General features: G+C 42.3%; 2 protein-coding genes and 1 pseudogene across 2 annotated transcripts in view; 2 read left to right on the forward strand and 1 right to left on the reverse strand.

Annotated features, from left to right (window-relative positions):
* Nucleotides 1-568: 568 nt before the first annotated feature.
* LOC139374497 (KATNB1-like protein 1) lies at nt 569-1,895 on the forward strand (annotated as a pseudogene).
* A 1,410-nt stretch (nt 1,896-3,305) lies between these two features.
* Nucleotides 3,306-6,590, forward strand: LOC139375248 (fibrinogen-like protein 1-like protein). Its single transcript, XM_071116858.1, has 3 exons — nt 3,306-3,462; nt 3,630-3,794; nt 4,439-6,590. Exons 2-3 carry the CDS (start codon nt 3,647-3,649, stop codon nt 5,131-5,133), a joined length of 843 nt encoding a protein of 280 aa, XP_070972959.1. The 5' UTR covers nt 3,306-3,462; nt 3,630-3,646; the 3' UTR covers nt 5,134-6,590.
* Nucleotides 6,591-6,729: 139 nt separating this feature from the next.
* Nucleotides 6,730-22,665, reverse strand: part of LOC139375247 (muscarinic acetylcholine receptor M5-like) — a 33,133-nt gene continuing 17,197 nt past the window's right edge. Inside the window, exon 2 of the mRNA XM_071116857.1 lies at nt 6,730-8,406. Within this exon, the coding sequence (XP_070972958.1) occupies nt 6,730-8,316 (1,587 nt within the window). The 5' untranslated portion in view covers nt 8,317-8,406. The remainder of the gene's footprint in view (nt 8,407-22,665) is intronic.

Genomic DNA, 22,665 nt, shown 5'->3' on the forward strand with positions numbered 1-22,665 from the left:
AAACCTAGGAATAATTTAGCTTTAAATGTATGTGTATGTTCAATGTGGTGTGATTCAGGTTCCCACTCGGCCGTCAGCCCTTCAATCCGTTATTGTACAGACAGCTGTACTTTCTCTCTCACTGTGGGTATTCCCAGAGCCATTTACAGTGCTTTGTGTGTGTGTGAGGAGTTTTGATGTACATTGATTGAAAAGAATGTGTACTTTTTGCCTCATGAGCATAGTTCAACTGTTGTACACCAACAGAACCAAATATAATATTGTATTACTCCGGTGTTTGTAAACAAAGTAAATGTAAACAAACACTATATAGCCTCCACACATGGTTAAAACTGCAATTCTGATATCATAGATGGATCCATAGCTCTGCCTATGAATTTGAGAGTGATTACATTTCTCCAGCCCCATCCTTCAGCTTTTCTACTGATACAGAGGCTGGGAGATGGCTTTGTTATTGTTAACTGCTGATTGCCACTTTAATTAAATCTTGAACTGGAACAACCCTCATACCTTTTTTCATCGCTTCATATAACTGATGATTGAATCTAGTACGTCTGAGTATTCAACCATGTCTTTGTTTCATAGACGTCTGGCAGGTCGTTCAAGGAACAACCCTGGAAGACTGAAGGGAGTTGTGTCGTGTACTGTAAGTGGAAGACCCACCATCTCACTATCATTCGGAGGAAGCAGCGATCCACAGGGAGGACTTATGATGTGGCCAACAAGGAGAACGAAATGGCCTGTCCATCATACTAACAAGACTGACGAGGCTGGTTCAAAAGACAATGACTACTTCACAGAGGTGTGAAATATCAGTAGTCTGTTTGCCTGAAGGGTTGATTGTCTCATCATCGTGATATGCTTGGTGTCACAAATATTTGAATGTATTCCACCTCCGGTCTTCTGTTTTCCACAATACAAAGCTGCTCTTTGGAAGAAATCTGAGACTAAATCTAGCCTTGACCCTGTGACGAAGAAATGTTGGAGAACTGCTTACATATTTTTTAAGGTACAGTAGAACTTGTCAAGATTGAAATATCAGAGGTTTTATTGGTCCAAAGTTTTGATTCTATAATAGCATAGCTCTTTTGTCCTACAGGATCAGACACTTGTAAGTAATAACAAAAAGGTAAATTTCTAATGTTTTTTTCCTGGTAAAAAACAATGATTACAATTTACGTTTAATGCCATTTATGTATTATTTATCTAATCTTTCCCCGATAGTCTTGATGATGAGTCAGAGTCATCCAGTGTTTCCATTGGCTGTTGTGTTGACCTTTTCCCTCTAGTGAAAAAGGTTCTCACTAGTCCATATGAAGAGTGAGTACCACTGTTAATGACACACCACTATCCATTACAAATTCTTGATAATCCAACCAAACTGATCCCATGTTGTCTTGCAGCTACCTGGTAGTTGGTTAACGATGGGTACAATCAGTGTTGAAACATTGGTGGCCAGAGCTCTCAACAAGTCGAGGTACTAACGCTCAATCTATGGATGGGTAGGTTTTAACAGAAAATATATGGCAATCTTATCGTAAATTTGGTAATTTATACTTGAATAACTTTTAAAAAATGTATTCATATACAGAATTAATTTATTATGTCTGTGTCCATATTCTTCATGAGTTTAGTAGATAGACCATACATAGTTCAAGAGAAAATAGCCTAATTAATGAACAAAAAGCATCTAATCAACAATTACATTTTTCAATCAACTCTACAACTCTTCCATCATTTACTTTTTTCCAAACTGCCTCCAGTTTGATGCCAAAACAGTTCCTAGTAATATACCCTCCCTTTGCAACACTATTTAAAATACATGATCATTTGAACATAAGTACAAATAGTGTTTGTGATGTATGTGACGTTCGTTCCTATTTTTCAGGCTATAGACTCTTACCTGTTTCAGTTGCCATGCTTGCAATGATGTCAAACTCAAGTCCTGATGACTTTGTTTCCAAATTCCCATTGTGAAACAACGCACAAGAACCAAATGGACTTGTGACTCAATGAACTGCACTACTTGAAGTTTTATGCTTGGAAAAACATAACCTGGTTCATTTGAGGGCTGCTAAAGAGTGTCTATCTGTCTCAGAGAGACACTCCAGACAATGATTGTGCCTAATTCTTTTTAATGGCACAGTGCAGTCAAACAGGATTTCCCTGTGTTTTATATACTGTATATTTCCATGCTATGAGGTTGGAATAATAATGTGAAATTGTGGAAATGATAATAATGCCCTTTTAGTGTAAGAGCTGTTTGAAAAGACTGACATTTCTGACTGTTTTAGTGGGATGGGGTTTTGGTCTCACATGGTACTATCACCATGCGGTAAATTAGTTAATAGACCAATGAGAAAGAGGGTTCCAAACATCTCTGCCAATGGCAGCTAATTTCCACTCCAACCACTCACAGAAAGTCCTAGCAAAGTTCTTGATGAAAGTAATGTCTCTTTGCTAAGAAGCTATTTTTGTTTCTTTTTGACCATTTTAATTGACAACAATCACAGTAAAAGTACTTAGTTGTTACCCATAAGTGATTTGATATTGAGCTAAAAATTGAATAGTCTGGGTAGCCATTTGACTAGATGTTCAGGAGTCTTATGGCTTGGGGGTAGAAGCTGTTTAGAAGCCTCTTGGACCTAGACTTGGCGCTCCGGTTAATAGCAACTTCCACTGCTGAAGGTTTCATTTTTGTTTAGTCAGGCTATTGAAATATTCCAAGCCCTAGTTAGAGCCCATAACAAGGACCCAGAGTATAAATAATGCCTGGAGTTTTTCTTGGTCAGGTCACATGGTTAGAAAATATTCCTGGCCCTATTCATGAGGTACATCTACAGTATGTGTTGTGTTAGTGCACAGGTCCTCCAGACATAGTTTACATTCACTGTTTGAATCATCATGAAGATAAGTTGTTTAGGCCTTATCATTTATGGCGCTTTGTTTATGACTATCTTTGTATATTAAAACAAATAGCTGTAAAATACCTCTTTGCATAACAGGGACATGGTGATACAGTATTTGTGAGGATGGGGGAACAGATTTAGGGGATGCCAGTTTTAAAAGTTGTCTTGTTTGTTGTTCTACTTGATCAGCTAAAACAAACTGACATTGCAACACCAAGACAAAGGTTACAATCGCTTCTTCCCAGCAGTGGAGGAAGTGTTCAGAAGGTGAGATATTAGGCAACCATCCCACTTGACACAGATACGTTGAAGGTTGCTTTAACCCATGGTGTTTCCTATTGTGACGTGAAGCTGAGGCTGAAGTCCAGTCGTGACTGGCCTGTAGAGGCTGTGTGGAAGGGACTGCACCTCAGTGGACTGGTTGGCAGCCTGGGTGGCCTTGTTTGTTCTCCCCCCCCCATATAGTGCTATCAAAGTACAATGTGTGTATAACGGTTTATGGTCACAGAGCGCAGCACACAAACACATACACAGTGGAACAGTAACAGTGAAGGTAAGTGTTCATTCTTTACAACATTTCAGTAAGGTTCTTAAAGTACCTGTTCTATACATTGTATTCAAAAATGACAGATTTTTGTCCAAGTATGAAATTGTCAGAGAAATTGCATTACCACTCTGTATGTATGGTCAATTGAATCCACATGTCTGTTTACCCTGAAGGAACTTCCCGTTAGAAGATGCAGAGTTTTGGGACATGGACAGTGGCAGTAGCAGCGGCACTGGTGATCAGTCTGATGGGAGTACACACTAAACACCTGGTAGCTGAGAACACCCATCTCCTGACCTCTGAAGAGCACAAGATGGTCCTCAACCAGGGAATGAAAGGTAGGGATTACAATACTGTATTATTATTAATGGAATGTAATTACCAACATAATGTAGAAATGGATTCTACAGTAGGACTTATGGCTGTTTCTGTAGTTGTCATGTGTCGTTTCAGTGGGATTTAATTTGGGCTATCTTTGCTGATAGACAAACCCTTTTGTTTTGAGTCTCTGTAATTCTGGAGGTAGTTCAAATGCAAAAGCCTAGACCGAATTACTTACTGACCCTTCTATACTTCATACTTGACAACTGTGTTCCTATAAACTTCTTTCACATTTCTTACCTGCTGCTGAGAACAGTAGTGTATTGTAGTGACACACTTTTGTCAGACTAAACAGCAGAGATGCTACGTTAGAGCATCAAGGTTTGACTACGCTTGTCATGGACACGGTGAAATCCCATGGATTATGAAACTGCCAACAGTCATGAAGATTAGCCCATTGATGATAAGACAGGGAGTGGCAGGTTAATCATCGTGGTCCGTCATCATACAATACCTTGAATAGGTGTACACAATGATTAGAAAAATAAATCCAGATTATCTGCTTTGATTTACTCAGCTTGATCTCATGTTACTCGTCAACTCTTTGTGCAATTTGCGTATTGTGGGTGTTAATTCAGTTTGTTGCTATTTCACCCTTCAGAGTACCCCAGGGATTGCTATGAGATGTTGATGGGTTCAGGGGGTCAGGCCAGAGATGGAGTGTACTTGATTCAGCCAGCTGACTACCCCATCCTGGCCTACTGTGCCATGCAAGATGGTGGTTGGACCGTAGTGCAGCACATCACGGTTAACAGCAGCGTGGACTTCGACCGCACCTGGGTCGAATACAAGCAGGGTTTCGGGGTGCTGAATGGTGACCACTGGCTGGGGAACGAACACCTCCACCATCTCACCCGAGGGCCAGGACGCTACAAGCTGGGGGTCAAGTTGGTGGACAAAGATGCCGTCGCCAAGATTGGCGAGTATGACCCTTTCATGGTGGAGGACGAGCGGTCTGGGTTCAGGCTGCGTCTTGGTCTGTTCCAGGGCTCTGCCTTAGACGCTCTCACCCAGGACACAGAGAACTACCTGCATGACAACCAGAGGTTTACCACCAAGGACCGAGACAATGACAACTACTTCCAAAACTGTGCTAAGCTGGAGTTCCAGGGTGTGGCGGGAGGGGGCTGGTGGTACGACGCCTGTGCTGGGGCCAACCTCAACCGCAGGAACGTGATCTACTGGCAGAAGGACTGCAACAAAGAGCACCTGTGTAAATACGCCTGGATGATGGTAAAGCCCTCAGACACAGTAAAGGTGGTCCACACTGGCGACTGTAAGAAGGATGAACTGTGAGTCTGTTGTCTGGAGATTAGGTTGATCCATGCCATCTGTGGTTATTCTAACGCAGTGGTTCTCAAAACATTGTTTACGTAATAGAGACAATAGTTCAACACATTTAATTGAGAAACACATAGAGACATATGATCACAAAATGCTGTAAAGAAAACAGTTCAGTATCAACTGATTTGTCACGCATTTTTTTTAAGTAATAAAAAAAAAGCTATAGTCATTTTGGGGACTTCATACACTTAAATCTCCCCCTCTACCTTTCCCCCAGAACTGTATGTCTAAATGATCACAGACCACATTTTGTGGCCATTATATTGTAGCTTATTACACATGTAAAACCACTTTTGCTGTATTTATTTACTCACCTAATATCACCAAACGAATGTGTTGGTTGTTGGCACAAAAAAACAAGATATACTGGATCAAAATATGATTCAATCCAGTAATTTTACAGTAGATTTTATGATGACACATTTGATTAAATAACTAGATTTTAACGTTTTTTGATGGTTCTGGTCAATTGAAATTCTGTGAATGTAATGTCTAGCAATTGGGACTTGAGAATTATACAGCACAGAATGACCAAAACAAAAGCCTGTCTCCTGAGTACAGACAGACGTTAAACACATTCTAATGAATACATGACACAGAACAGTGCATTAATCAAAGCCTACGGTCTCCCACTCAGTATGGATGTAAATGTTGAGGGCTGTCACTGTACTGAGTGACTTATAGTGACCCTGGACAGATTAAATCACTCCCTGATATGATCCCATGCTTAGGCCTGAACTGAACCCACTATGATTGATTAAAGGCTAATCCTTATCTGACAAGTAATTTGTCAGGTGTATACTTTATGTGGAAGTGTCCCATAAACTATTGCATGAAATCACGTGTTTTACACAGTTTATGTGCAGATTAAAGCTGCTGAGTTGAGAGTAAGACTAATCGTTAAATAGAATTTGATATTGCAAACTCAGCATTTACTTTAATCAAATCTCTTCCCCTCTGTTTCTGTGGTGTCTGGATTCATTTGGATTGAGGGATGAATACATTTGTACTGTATATGTGTTTGTGCTTGTGTATTGGTGGAAAGATTGGCTGTTGAATGTTTGATTATTAGTATCTGACAAAAGTCAATGGTACATGTGAACAAGGCTTTGATGATCAGAGTGTACAATCATTTGTTATCCAGCTCACTCTGAAATCAAGTCAAGAGCTGTGATAGCCCTTAAAATAAACACAATGTAGTCTAACATAATGCCTAGAAAACATTCAGAACATGTTTTTCTATGAAATATCTCTAACTTTTTTGTGCATGTTGGGTTATTTTTAATATTTACATGTTCAATTATGTATTGGTGTACAGTATCAGCATTTGGGGCAAGATTATCAAACACTTCTGAATTCCTTGTGAGCAGTGATCAAGGTATTGATTAAAGAACAATACCATTGACAAACTAGAGTCTTGTCTCTAACCTTTGCACTTTTGACACACCCTACATGTAGACATAACTCAAATACTGACAGAAATATTTCCACATCTATCGAGTCATATAGTCTTCATACTCATTCCTCTGAAAGGAAGGTGTGAATGGCTCATGTTAGCTTGCTGCTCACTACAGGGTTTTGCCCGTACCAGTAAAGTTTCTCTTCCACTCTCTTCTTCTTCCACTGACAGAGCAGCAGCATGCGGAAGGTCTTCTGGAAGGTCTTGTTGCAGAGCGCGTAGCACATTGGGTTGACTGTACTGTTGACATAGCACAGCCAGTAGCCCAGGTGCCAGAGAGACACAGGGATACAGTCAGAGCAGAAGGTGGAGATGAGCACCATGATGTTGTATGGTGTCCACGTCAGGATAAAGGCCAGCAGGATAGCACTGAGAGTCTGGGCAGCCTTCCTCTCCTTAATCAGCACCATCCTCTTCCTCTTGGTCAGCTGGATCTTCAGAGTGGTGTCTATTGGCTTGGAGGAGGAGGTGGAGGGTGGGGCACTCATAGAGTCAGCTGAAGAGAAAGATGATGGGGCCATGTTAGTGTCCCCATTCTTGCTTTGCTGGGCACCGCTGCTAGTGTCTTTGGGAACTGGTTTAAACTTGTAGGACACACACTTCTTGCTCTTCTGGGAGTTGGTCTTTGGTGGCGTGTGGAAGAAGTTGTTCTCCTCATAACTGCTGAGCTGTTCTTTATCACAGCCCGCTGCACCCGTGCTCTGCCTACACTCCTGGTTCCGGCAGGTGGGCTGAAAGGCCCCCGGGGACACGGGCCGCTCCTCGTCCTCCGAGGAGGCATAGCTGTTGAAGGTGGTCAGCTGGTCACTCTTGGACCACTCGTCGTTGGTGGCTGCTGCTGATTTGGCTGCATTGCTCCTGTTGGAGGAGGACCAGGAGGCCTGGGTTCTGTCGCGGGAGGCAGAGCTGAGCTGCTTGCAGTTGAAGCAGGATCTAATGATGGTTTTCTGGGGCTTGGTGACACCAGTGTCTGTGGAACTGTTGATGCCCTGGAGCTCAGCGAGGTCCTTGGTGCGACGTTCCGTCTCCTTGTAGATCCGACAGTACAGGATGGTCATGATTGACACTGGGATGTAAAACGCAGCAATGGCTGTCCCAAATGTTATCACTGGCTCCGAGAAGAACTGGATCTGACACTGCCTTTCAGGGACTGTCCTTTTCCCCACAAAATACTGCCAGCACAGTATGGGAGGGGCCCACAGGATGAGGGACACCAGCCAGGCCATGCCTATCATGACCCCAGCCCGTTTGGGGGTGCGCTTGGCTCTGTAGGTCAGGGGTCTGGTGATGGAGAAGTACCGGTCAAAACTGATTACCAGCAGGTTCATCACTGACGCATTACTGGCCACGTAGTCCAAAGCCAACCAGAGGTCACAAGCCACACTCCCCAGTGCCCAGTATCCCATCAGTATGTAGGAGGTGTAGAGGTTCATAGAGAACACACCTATAATGAGGTCAGCTACAGCCAAACTCAGCAGGTAGTAGTTGTTGACTGTCTTCAGCTGGCTGTTTACCTTAAACGACAGCATCACCAGGACGTTCCCCACTATCGTAATCAGGCTCACGATGGCCGACACAGTTGCTATGGTTATGACCTCCCATAGACTGTGTGTGACAGGGTGGATGTCTGATGCATTGCCATTTATGGATAAGTTCTGTATTCCCCCACCTTCCATGTTGTTTCTCTAACGTTGTCCTTATTGTGGTATGAGTGGTATGGCTATGAGAGAGTAATCTGTTGGGTATGCCATCTTGAGTAGGCTATCCTAGAAAGAAGAACAAATAAAGTGAGTTAATAAAATGACAAATGCAGTTTACAAGTGATCTTTTCATGCAAAGTCAAACTACATGTACAGTATATAAAATAAAGGGTGTGCCATAAATAGTCACTAGATGGCAGTAATAATCAACAATCATCCCCATGTGAGTCTAGTAGTAAGTAGGGCAGCAATGCTCACACTGGCCAAATATGGGGTCCATTCACCTTGCAAAACATCTTGTCTAGACAGTTTAAGACCTCAATGTAAATAATGTGAAAACAGCACCTAAAAAGTATGCATGTTTGTGCTGTGTCATATTAAAGTGTATGATTCTATTTTTGCTGCAAAAAAGTTCAGTCTGTATGAACATTTTAGGGCCATTAGGTCATATAAGCACTCAGGTCTCTTTTGCTATAGTTCTTGTGTGTTCATCTAGTATGTAAAGATATGTGTGTCTGTATTGAGGTCTCTCACAGACAGTTTGTTACACTACAGAGCAGACAAAGAGGCTTAGCAGATTGACACATGGGTCATTGTAGGCAGTCTAGCCAAATTACACTTTTTAAATCCAGGTCATTAAGATAACTAATAATAGTCTGTTGCTCATCAATATCAGCAAGCATGTTTCTTGTCTGTATTAAATGGATATAGATGTCACAGTATTATCTCAGTGGCTCTCTGTAACCAGGGTGACGATGAAGTGATTGCTTCTGATTCTGAATGACGAACACTGATATCAGTTGAGCTAAATAAAATGTGCTTAAGCGTTGTACTGATGGAACAATCAACAAACAGACAAAAGATGACCATGACATTTCTGTCCCAGAGGTTGTTTGAATTGTCTGGCGAGGCGGTGGTTTTATCAGGGGTTTTCTCTGCCTCCTGGCTGAGTTTACCCAGCTGAAGAAGAGCAGCATCCCAGTTCTTGGGACACGTAGTGCGCCATATGTACTGACCGGGATTGATAAAACACAATTAAACCTGGGCCTTTGCAGTTTCTCCACACACCTTTATGAGATGAATCCACCTCAGATCACTATGGCAGTGCTAAATCCCAAGGTCTTGGTCTCTATTTTTCTATCTGTTTTCCTGGCTTCAGCCTCTCCACTCCGCTTCTGAATGGGCTGACTGGGATGTTTTATTTCAATGTCAAGACTGTTATGGTTTGTGATTAAGTAGATTGTAGATTAGCAACAAAATACAGGCTACCAGGCTACCAGAATTGTCCTTTACACTTAACACTTTTTCTCCAAAGCGACCTACAGATTCTGAAGTGTCATATGTCAAATGGCCTCCATGGTAATTGAACATGCAACCCTGGATTCGATTCTAACCAATTGGGTTAAAACAGAGGCCTACATCTAGCCCTGGAGACAGGAACTTCAAGTGCTCATTTCAGCGTTGCCCATTTCTTCCCGGCAGGTTATTCAGTGTAATGATCATGAACTCAGGCATTATGTCAATGGAACAGCACCCTTAGAGACTGTGGAACTAAATAATGATTGGAGTGATTGCTATCATTTATTCTTCTTGTGTTTCTCTGTCACATCTGACAGTAATCGTTTCTCCTTTCATTTCATTTTGTTCTTGACAATACTGTAGGGAGGAAAAGAAAACTACATCTCTAATAATATTGAGATGAAGAAATGGTGTTGTTAAGAGAGATGTGAGCAACATTTAGTGAGTCATATTTGATCTAAACTGAGTATACCAAAAATTAGGAACACCTTCCAGTAGAGTGTGAAAAACACCAACGTTGCAGTTCTTGACACAAACCGGTGTGCCTGGCACCTACTACCATAGTCCGTTCAAAGGCACTTCAATCTTTTGTCTCGCCCATTCACCCTCTGAATGGCACACATACACAATCCATGTCTCAATTGTTTCCAGGCTTAAAAATCATTGTTTAACCTGTCTCCTCCCCTTTGTCTACACTGTTTGAAGAAGGATCATAGCTTTCACCTGGATTCACCTGGTCAGTCTATGTAATGGAAAGAGCAGGTGTTCTTAGTGTTTGTATACTCAGTGTATAAGGTTGACTGTGTCTACTACCATGAAAATACATCTAATGGGAGATCAGGGTGGTAGCGTTTTTAGCATGTGCCATTGCCAACCTGTGCCTATGTATGAAACCTGTGTCTATGTGTTAACATGAGCCTAAGTATGCAATGTCCCAGGTCATCTCATTGCTAACCCAGTGTTTCTGGAGAACCTCCAACATGGGTAATGTCCATTTTGTTGAGAGGGGATGAATGTGGCATCACAGATGCTGAGTTTAGGGCCTTGTTAAATGGATATCCACTGTACACCTTGTCCATGATACTTAGGATCAATGGGATCACTCAGTAATGGAAGGATTCCCATTATCATCTATAAAGTCGACACTTGCTTAGTCGTTCCCTTCCTCAAAACATCTGCATCATCAGTCTACTGAGAGATCTTTGTGTCATACACCAGATGCTCTTCAAATACATTTTGAGTCCTGCCGTAAGTTGTAACAATGGAAACATTGACAGTTCATTACATAAGACGCAGTATGGTGTGCGATATCTTGCTTAACTTGCTGTCTCAATTTTAGCTTTGCTGTCTCAGTATAACTATTATGATAGACTATCACATCCTCCATTTCTGATCCTGGATACCTGAATAACTCATATGTTATCCTCTCAGCCTTGGAAGATGAATCTATACTTTGTCAGTTCATCTACCAGTAGTATTTTGACCCTATCGGGACCTATGCTTCGGAGTAACTTCTCCACTCATTGGTATTCTGTTTCCACACTGTGGCAGCCTGAGGTCCACACAAATGACATTCCACTCACTACAGGGAGGCTCAGCGAGCCCTTGGATCGCCCTTCAGCTTATTACTGTGACATTTTATATCACTCACATAATCAACATCACAGCACTGGAGAGCCCAGGTATCACTTGACAGCTGATTTTCTTCTTCTGTACTGTCCCTTTAGATGATGAACTAATCTGTCTCCCTCTTATTATTTCTCCTTCAATCTATCACTCTCTCGCTCCCTCTCTTTATTTCTCCTTCAATCTATCAGTCTCTCTCTCTCCCTCTCTTTATTTCTCCTTCAATCTATCAGTCTCTCTCTTTCCCTCTCTTTATTTCTCCTTCAATCTATCAGTCTCTCCCTCTCTCCCTCTCTTTATTTATCCTTCAATCTATCACTCTCTCTCTCTCCCTCTCTTTATTTATCCTTCAATCTATCAGTCTCTCTCTCTCTCTTCCTCGCTTTATTTCTGCTTCAATCTATCAGTCTCTCTCTTTCCCTCGCTTTATTTCTCCTTCAATCTGTCAGTCTCTCTCTCTCCCTCTCTTTATTTCTCCTTAAATCTATCAGTCTCTCTCTCTCTCCCTCTCTTTATTTCTCCTTCAATCTATAAGTCTCTCCCTCTCTTTATTTCTCCTTCAATCTATCAGTCTCTCTCTCCCTCTCTTTATTTCTCCTTCAATCTGTCAGTCTCTCCATCTCTCCCTCTCTTTATTTCTCCTTCAATCTATCAGTCTCTCTCTCTTTTTATTTCTCCTTCAATCTATTACTCTCTCTCCCTCCCTCTCTTTATTTCTCCTGCAATTTATCAGTCTCTCTCTCTCTCTCTCTCTTTATTTCTCCTTCAATCTATCACTATCTCTCTCCCTCTCTTTATTTCTCCTGCAATCTATCAGTCTCTCTCTCTCTCTCTCTTTATTTCTCCTTCAATCTATCAGTCTCTCCCTCCCTCTCTTTATTTCTCCTTCAATCTATCACTCTCTCTCTCCCTCTCTTTATTTCTCCTTCAATCTGTCAGTCTCTCTCTCTCCTTCTTTATTTCTCCTTCAATCTATCAGTCTCTCTCTCTCTCCCTCTCTTTATTTCTCCTTCAATCTATCAGTCTCTCTCTTTCCCTCTCTTTATTTCTCCTTCAATTTATCAGTCTCTCTCTCTCTCTCCCTCTCTTTATTTCTCCTTCAATCTGTCAGTCTCTCTCCTTCCAACCCTCTCATTCGCCATTTACTGCTTGCTCTGGAGGAAACACACTTTTATTTGATCATAAGGCAAAATTGCAGAAATGATCAAGTTCAAAGTAGCCTAACTGGCCTCACTCAAAAATGGTGCTTCTGGTTGGCACCTGTCTCCATTTCCCACGCCTGACGAAAGGGAATATGTGTGCTTGAGGTGTAAGCCCTTGTCTAGTAGACTGAGGGTCTCCAGAAAAAGCTTGTTCTCCTCTAAGAGCTGGAGACATAGGCCAGGCCACTCTCTCAGTCAGCGAGTTCCATGCCAGGAAGTGGATTAATTAATTATGACTACTATGCATGGACACTTGAGTGACAAGGCGTTCTCGAGTTCAGTCTCTGACTCATCAATGACTGTCTCTCATGCTTAAATATACACACATGCACTCAGGCAAAAATGCATGCACATACTATATTCAGGTACACACAAGCACACGGCACATGAGACTCAACGTAGTAGGGCCAAAGAAAAGCATTGTTCCATTCCACAAATATTATGTAAGCAATCGAGGAGGAAGAGCAGCTTGAGAGGGGTTGAACAAGGCAAGCACACAACTTCCATTTCCCCCTAGTCTCTCGTGGACAGACTACGCAAACATAAATGGTACTGTAGATCTGTCATAATACAACAGGATGCGTGAAATAATGAGGACCATTACTTCCAGTGCTTTGGACAAATCAGGATTTCGCAGATGTTAGCATCTTTAGAATTTCGGAACAGGAGGTGACATTTGGAGGTGACAAAATGGCACAAAACATGAGTCATTATGGTCAGATTAACACCAGCAGTTCAAAGCTTGGGGACAGTTCACAATGCTCTAGCAAACACTAAGAATACTATGAATACTGATGATACATATGCGCGTTGTTTTTATTTATTTTGTTCTAAGCCTTCCCCAAACCATAGCCTTAACCTTAAAGGGGAATTTAAAATATTTTCAATTTCATATTTAATCATCTCCAGCGCCACCCTAACATCAACATACAGTATGTGAAAATTGCACTTTTCTGTGTTTTATAGCAAAAAAAACAAAGAGGGAGATGTGTTTCCATTGACATCATCGGCGTGCATCATGTGATTTTACCAATTATGAATAGGCGATGCCTACTAATTGTCTACTAATTGCCTACTAATTGGTTTAGGGTATTATTGGAAACACTTATCTTCTTCTATATTTCTTACTGCAAAATATAGAAACGAGCCATTTTAACATATGTTGGGGTGATGAATATGAAGTTTTAAATAAGCAATGAAATGTCTAAACTGTTAACCTTTGAGTTGATTCTTCCTACATGAGTCAAAGGGCCAGATTCAAACCCATGCCGTGTCAGCGTGCATTGCGTCCGGCCTGCCACAGGAGTCGCTAGTGCCAGATTGGACAAGAACATCCCTACCGGCCAAACCCTCCCCTAACCCGGATGACGCTGGGCCAATTGAGCCTGGACTCGAACTTAGACCGCTGCACAACTCGGGAGGCCTGACTACATATATTTCAACTGTATACAGTATTTGGGTCTTTTTTATGGATTTGGCTGCCTTCTTTATCTTTGCATTAGTGTGTATGAGTTTTAGCTGAACTACAATCACAATAAAACCTGAAAGTGAGATGGATTCTAAGGGCTAGATTCAATCCGAAGCGTAAATTGAAATGAAATGTTAATTTTAGATTGAGCCGACTTATACAGTAATTACCATGAATGCAGTCGTCGCCAATGCAAGAACATTGCCTTAAATTTCAATCATGCTGTAGTGCGGATCTTCTCTTTTTATTTGAGGTATTTTCCTATCTGCACCTCATTACATTGGTCAGGTGTGTATCAATGAACGGTATCTATGGCAGCGCTCAGAGTAGATCTCATACTCATTACCCAAGTCCATTGGCAGTCAGCCATCAGCCTTCCACTGCCATGGCTTCTCTGTCCACTAGTCTCCACACGCACCAGCACTGACCACTCCTCAGAGTCACGTTTAAAGTTTCCTTGCACTGCAGCTCTGCTCATGTTTGTGCAAAAAAGTGAATGGGGATGAGGGTGTGTTTGTGTGTGTGAGAGAGAGAGACAGAGGGAGAGACAGGGGGAGAGAGAGTGCACGTGTATGTTGTTCTGTGTGGTGCTCTGGAGAGCGGTAGTGTAGTGGGTAGAGGAGGATTATATGCGCAAATAAACAAATATCAGGTACAGTTTTCTGGATTATTAACCTCATGCTTAAGATAAATCAGTCCTCTAAAGCCATCTACACACTGTGATGGTACATACAACTGGAGCTGCTTGACATGGATTTCATCAATCTTTTCACATTTGTTTCATACCAATCATTTAAAGCTATTATGCATTATCTATCTCCTAATGTACCATTGAATTACCTTCAGTGGGTGCTAATTTTCTCCTTCAGCACACTAAGTGTCGTTTTACAACTGTGATGACAAACTTTGTAATGGCATTTCCATTCAGACGAGAGATGCTAAGTATTATTATTACATTCATTTTATGATCAGTTTGAAGGATATGACAATAGCTGTCTGCTGAAGATACTCATGACCATACTGACTGTCTGCTGAAGATACTCATGACCATACTGACTGTCTGCTGAAGATACTCATGACCATACTGACTGTCTGCTGATGATACTCAGGACCATACTGACTGTCTGCTGAAGATACTCATGACCATACTGACTGTCTGCTGATGATACTCATGACCATACTGACTGTCTGCTGATGATACTCAGGACCATACTGACTGTCTGCTGATGATACTCATGACCATACTGACTGTCTGCTGATGATACTCATGACCATACTGACTGTCTGCTGAAGATACTCATGACCATACTGACTGTCTGCTGAAGATACTCATGACCATACTGACTTTCTGCTGATGATACTCATGACCATACTGACTGTCTGCTGATGATACTCATGACCATACTGACTGTCTGCTGATGATACTCATGACCATACTGACTGTCTGCTGAAGATACTCATGACCATACTGACTGTCTGCTGAAGATACTCATGACCATACTGACTTTCTGCTGAAGATACTCATGACCATACTGACTGTCTGCTGAAGATACTCATGACCATACTGACTGTCTGCTGATGATACTCATGACCATACTGACTGTCTGCTGATGATACTCATGACCATACTGACTTTCTGCTGAAGATACTCATGACCATACTGACTGTCTGCTGAAGATACTCATGACCATACTGACTTTCTGCTGAAGATACTCATGACCATACTGACTGTCTGCTGATGATACTCATGACCATACTGACTGTCTGCTGAAGATACTCATGACCATACTGACTGTCTGCTGAAGATACTCATGACCATACTGACTGTCTGCTGATGATACTCATGACCATACTGACTGTCTGCTGATGATACTCAGGACCATACTGACTTTCTGCTGATGATACTCATGACCATACTGACTTTCTGCTGATGATACTCAGGACCATACTGACTGTCTGCTGAAGATACTCATGACCATACTGACTTTCTGCTGATGATACTCATGACCATACTGAATGTCTGCTGATGATACTCATGACCATACTGACTTTCTGCTGATGATACTCAGGACCATACTGACTTTCTGCTGATGATACTCATGACCATACTGACTGTCTGCTGATGATACTCAGGAACATACTGACTGTCTGCTGATGATACTCATGACCATACTGACTGTCTGCTGAAGATACTCATGACCATACTGACTGTCTGCTGATGATACTCATGACCATACTGACTGTCTGCTGATGATACTCATGACCATACTGACTGTCTGCTGATGATACTCATGACCATACTGACTGTCTGCTGATGATACTCATGACCATACTGACTGTCTGCTGATGATACTCATGACCATACTGACTGTCTGCTGAAGATACTCATGACCATACTGACTGTCTGCTGATGATACTCATGACCATACTGACTGTCTGCTGAAGATACTCATGACTATACTGACTGTCTGCTGATGATACTCATGACCATACTGACTGTCTGCTGATGATACTCATGACCATACTGACTGTCTGCTGATGATACTCATGACCATACTGACTGTCTGCTGATGATACTCATGACCATACTGACTGTCTGCTGATGATACTCAGGACCATACTGACTGTCTGCTGATGATACTCATGACCATACTGACTGTCTGCTGATGATACTCATGACCATACTGACTGTCTGCTGAAGATACTCATGACCATACTGACTGTCTGCTGAAGATACTCATGACCATACTGACTTTCTGCTGATGATACTCATGACCATACTGACTGTCTGCTGATGATACTCATGACCATACTGACTGTCTGCTGATGATACTCATGACCATACTGACTGTCTGCTGAAGATACTCATGACCATACTGACTGTCTGCTGAAGATACTCATGACCATACTGACTTTCTGCTGAAGATACTCATGACCATACTGACTGTCTGCTGAAGATACTCATGACCATACTGACTGTCTGCTGATGATACTCATGACCATACTGACTGTCTGCTGATGATACTCATGACCATACTGACTTTCTGCTGAAGATACTCATGACCATACTGACTGTCTGCTGAAGATACTCATGACCATACTGACTTTCTGCTGAAGATACTCATGACCATACTGACTGTCTGCTGATGATACTCATGACCATACTGACTGTCTGCTGAAGATACTCATGACCATACTGACTGTCTGCTGAAGATACTCATGACCATACTGACTGTCTGCTGATGATACTCATGACCATACTGACTGTCTGCTGATGATACTCAGGACCATACTGACTTTCTGCTGATGATACTCATGACCATACTGACTTTCTGCTGATGATACTCAGGACCATACTGACTGTCTGCTGAAGATACTCATGACCATACTGACTTTCTGCTGATGATACTCATGACCATACTGAATGTCTGCTGATGATACTCATGACCATACTGACTTTCTGCTGATGATACTCAGGACCATACTGACTTTCTGCTGATGATACTCATGACCATACTGACTGTCTGCTGATGATACTCAGGAACATACTGACTGTCTGCTGATGATACTCATGACCATACTGACTGTCTGCTGAAGATACTCATGACCATACTGACTGTCTGCTGATGATACTCATGACCATACTGACTGTCTGCTGATGATACTCATGACCATACTGACTGTCTGCTGATGATACTCATGACCATACTGACTGTCTGCTGATGATACTCATGACCATACTGACTGTCTGCTGATGATACTCATGACCATACTGACTGTCTGCTGAAGATACTCATGACCATACTGACTGTCTGCTGATGATACTCATGACCATACTGACTGTCTGCTGAAGATACTCATGACTATACTGACTGTCTGCTGATGATACTCATGACCATACTGACTGTCTGCTGATGATACTCATGACCATACTGACTGTCTGCTGATGATACTCATGACCATACTGACTGTCTGCTGATGATACTCATGACCATACTGACTGTCTGCTGATGATACTCATGACCATACTGACTGTCTGCTGAAGATACTCATGCCCATACTGACTGTCTGCTGATGATACTCATGACCATACTGACTGTCTGCTGATGATACTCATGACCATACTGACTGTCTGCTGATGATACTCATGACCATACTGACTGTCTGCTGATGATACTCATGACCATACTGACTTTCTGCTGATGATACTCATGACCATACTGACTGTCTGCTGAAGATACTCATGACCATACTGACTGTCTGCTGATGATACTCATGACCATACTGACTGTCTGCTGATGATACTCATGACCATACTGACTGTCTGCTGATGATACTCATGACCATACTGACTGTCTGCTGATGATACTCATGACCATACTGACTTTCTGCTGATGATACTCATGACCATACTGACTGTCTGCTGATGATACTCAGGACCATACTGACTTTCTGCTGATGATACTCAGGACCATACTGACTGTCTGCTGATGATACTCATGACCATACTGACTTTCTGCTGATGATACTCATGACCATACTGACTGTCTGCTGAAGATACTCATGACCATACTGACTGTCTGCTGATGATACTCAGGACCATACTGACTTTCTGCTGATGATACTCAGGACCATACTGACTGTCTGCTGATGATACTCATGACCATACTGACTGTCTGCTGATGATACTCATGACCATACTGACTGTCTGCTGAAGATACTCATGACCATACTGACTGTCTGCTGATGATACTCATGACCATACTGACTGTCTGCTGATGATACTCATGACCATACTGACTGTCTGCTGATGATACTCATGACCATACTGACTGTCTGCTGATGATACTCATGACCATACTGACTGTCTGCTGATGATACTCATGACCATACTGACAATCTGCTGATGATACTCAGGACCATACTGACTGTCTGCTGATGATACTCATGACCATACTGACTGTCTGCTGAAGATACTCATGACCATACTGACTGTCTGCTGATGATACTCATGACCATACTGACTGTCTGCTGATGATACTCATGACCATACTGACTGTCTGCTGATGATACTCATGACCATACTGACTGTCTGCTGATGATACTCATGACCATACTGACTGTCTGCTGATGATACTCATGACCATACTGACTTTCTGCTGATGATACTCAGGACCATACTGACTGTCTGCTGATGATACTCATGATCATACTGACTTTCTGCTGATGATACTCAGGACCATACTGACTGTCTGCTGATGATACTCATGACCATACTGACTTTCTGCTGATGATACTCATGACCATACTGACTGTCTGCTGATGATACTCAGGACCATACTGACTTTCTGCTGATGATACTCAGGACCATACTGACTGTCTGCTGATGATACTCATGACCATACTGACTTTCTGCTGATGATACTCATGACCATACTGACTGTCTGCTGATGATACTCATGACCATACTGACTTTCTGCTGATGATACTCATGACCATACTGACTGTCTGCTGAAGATACTCATGACCATACTGACTGTCTGATGAAGATACTCATGACCATACTGACTGTCTGCTGAAGATACTCATGACCATACTGACTGTGTGCTGATGAAACTCATGACCATACTGACTGTCTGCTGAAGATACTCATGACCATACTGACTGTCTGCTGATGATACTCATGACCATACTGACTGTCTGCTGAAGATACTCATGACCATACTGACTGTCTGCTGATGATACTCATGACCATACTGACTGTCTGCTGATGATACTCAGGACCATACTGACTTTCTGCTGATGATACTCATGACCATACTGACTGTCTGCTGATGATACTCATGACCATACTGACTGTCTGCTGATGATACTCATGACCATACTGACTTTCTGCTGATGATACTCAGGACCATACTGACTGTCTGCTGATGATACTCATGACCATACTGACTGTCTGCTGATGATACTCATGACCATACTGACTGTCTGCTGATGATACTCATGACCATACTGACTGTCTGCTGATGATACTCAGGACCATACTGACTTTCTGCTGATGATACTCAGGACCATACTGACTGTCTGCTGATGATACTCATGACCATACTGACTTTCTGCTGATGATACTCATGACCATACTGACTGTCTGCTGAAGATACTCATGACCATACTGACTGTCTGATGAAGATACTCATGACCATACTGACTGTCTGCTGAAGATACTCATGACCATACTGACTGTGTGCTGATGATACTCATGACCATACTGACTGTCTGCTGATGATACTCATGACCATACTGACTTTCTGCTGATGATACTCAGGACCATACTGACTGTCTGCTGATGATACTCATGACCATACTGACTGTCTGCTGATGATACTCATGACCATACTGACTGTCTGCTGATGATACTCATGACCATACTGACTGTCTGCTGAAGATACTCATGACCATACTGACTGTCTGCTGAAGATACTCATGACCATACTGACTGTCTGCTGAAGATACTCATGACCATACTGACTGTCTGCTGATGATACTCATGACCATACTGACTGTCTGCTGATGATACTCATGACCATACTGACTGTCTGATGAAGATACTCATGACCATACTGACTGTCTGCTGATGATACTCATGACCATACTGACTGTCTGCTGAAGATACTCATGACCATACTGACTGTCTGCTGAAGATACTCATGACCATACTGACTGTCTGCTGAAGATACTCATGACCATACTGACTGTCTGCTGATGATACTCATGACCATACTGACTGTCTGCTGATGATACTCATGAACATACTGACTGTCTGCTGATGATACTCATGACCATACTGACTGTCTGATGAAGATACTCATGACCATACTGACTGTCTGCTGATGATACTCATGACCATACTGACTGTCTGATGAAGATACTCATGACCATACTGACTTTCTGCTGATGATACTCATGACCATACTGACTGTCTGCTGAAGATACTCATGACCATACTGACTGTCTGCTGAAGATACTCATGACCATACTGACTGTCTGCTGATGATACTCAGGACCATACTGACTGTCTGCTGAAGATACTCATGACCATACTGACTGTCTGCTGATGATACTCATGACCATACTGACTGTCTGCTGATGATACTCAGGACCATACTGACTGTCTGCTGATGATACTCATGACCATACTGACTGTCTGCTGATGATACTCATGACCATACTGACTGTCTGCTGAAGATACTCATGACCATACTGACTGTCTGCTGAAGATACTCATGACCATACTGACTTTCTGCTGATGATACTCATGACCATACTGACTGTCTGCTGATGATACTCATGACCATACTGACTGTCTGCTGATGATACTCATGACCATACTGACTGTCTGCTGAAGATACTCATGACCATACTGACTGTCTGCTGAAGATACTCATGACCATACTGACTTTCTGCTGAAGATACTCATGACCATACTGACTGTCTGCTGAAGATACTCATGACCATACTGACTGTCTGCTGATGATACTCATGACCATACTGACTGTCTGCTGATGATACTCATGACCATACTGACTTTCTGCTGAAGATACTCATGACCATACTGACTGTCTGCTGAAGATACTCATGACCATACTGACTTTCTGCTGAAGATACTCATGACCATACTGACTGTCTGCTGATGATACTCATGACCATACTGACTGTCTGCTGAAGATACTCATGACCATACTGACTGTCTGCTGAAGATACTCATGACCATACTGACTGTCTGCTGATGATACTCATGACCATACTGACTGTCTGCTGATGATACTCAGGACCATACTGACTTTCTGCTGATGATACTCATGACCATACTGACTTTCTGCTGATGATACTCAGGACCATACTGACTGTCTGCTGAAGATACTCATGACCATACTGACTTTCTGCTGATGATACTCATGACCATACTGAATGTCTGCTGATGATACTCATGACCATACTGACTTTCTGCTGATGATACTCAGGACCATACTGACTTTCTGCTGATGATACTCATGACCATACTGACTGTCTGCTGATGATACTCAGGAACATACTGACTGTCTGCTGATGATACTCATGACCATACTGACTGTCTGCTGAAGATACTCATGACCATACTGACTGTCTGCTGATGATACTCATGACCATACTGACTGTCTGCTGATGATACTCATGACCATACTGACTGTCTGCTGATGATACTCATGACCATACTGACTGTCTGCTGATGATACTCATGACCATACTGACTGTCTGCTGATGATACTCATGACCATACTGACTGTCTGCTGAAGATACTCATGACCATACTGACTGTCTGCTGATGATACTCATGACCATACTGACTGTCTGCTGAAGATACTCATGACTATACTGACTGTCTGCTGATGATACTCATGACCATACTGACTGTCTGCTGATGATACTCATGACCATACTGACTGTCTGCTGATGATACTCATGACCATACTGACTGTCTGCTGATGATACTCATGACCATACTGACTGTCTGCTGATGATACTCATGACCATACTGACTGTCTGCTGAAGATACTCATGCCCATACTGACTGTCTGCTGATGATACTCATGACCATACTGACTGTCTGCTGATGATACTCATGACCATACTGACTGTCTGCTGATGATACTCATGACCATACTGACTGTCTGCTGATGATACTCATGACCA

This window comes from Oncorhynchus clarkii, chromosome 19, assembly GCF_045791955.1.
Source record: "Oncorhynchus clarkii lewisi isolate Uvic-CL-2024 chromosome 19, UVic_Ocla_1.0, whole genome shotgun sequence".
In the NCBI taxonomy this organism is placed as follows: Eukaryota; Metazoa; Chordata; class Actinopteri; order Salmoniformes; family Salmonidae; genus Oncorhynchus; species Oncorhynchus clarkii.

What these genes read in the sequence shown, in the direction of transcription:
- LOC139375248 (XM_071116858.1), top strand. Translation starts at nt 3,647, where the DNA reads ATGCAGAGTTTTGGGACATGGACAGTGGCAGTAGCAGCGGCACTGGTG. An exon ending in CCTCAACCAGGGAATGAAAG is followed by an intron (nt 3,795 to 4,438) that starts GTAGGGATTACA and finishes TTCACCCTTCAG; the next exon opens with AGTACCCCAGGGATTGCTAT.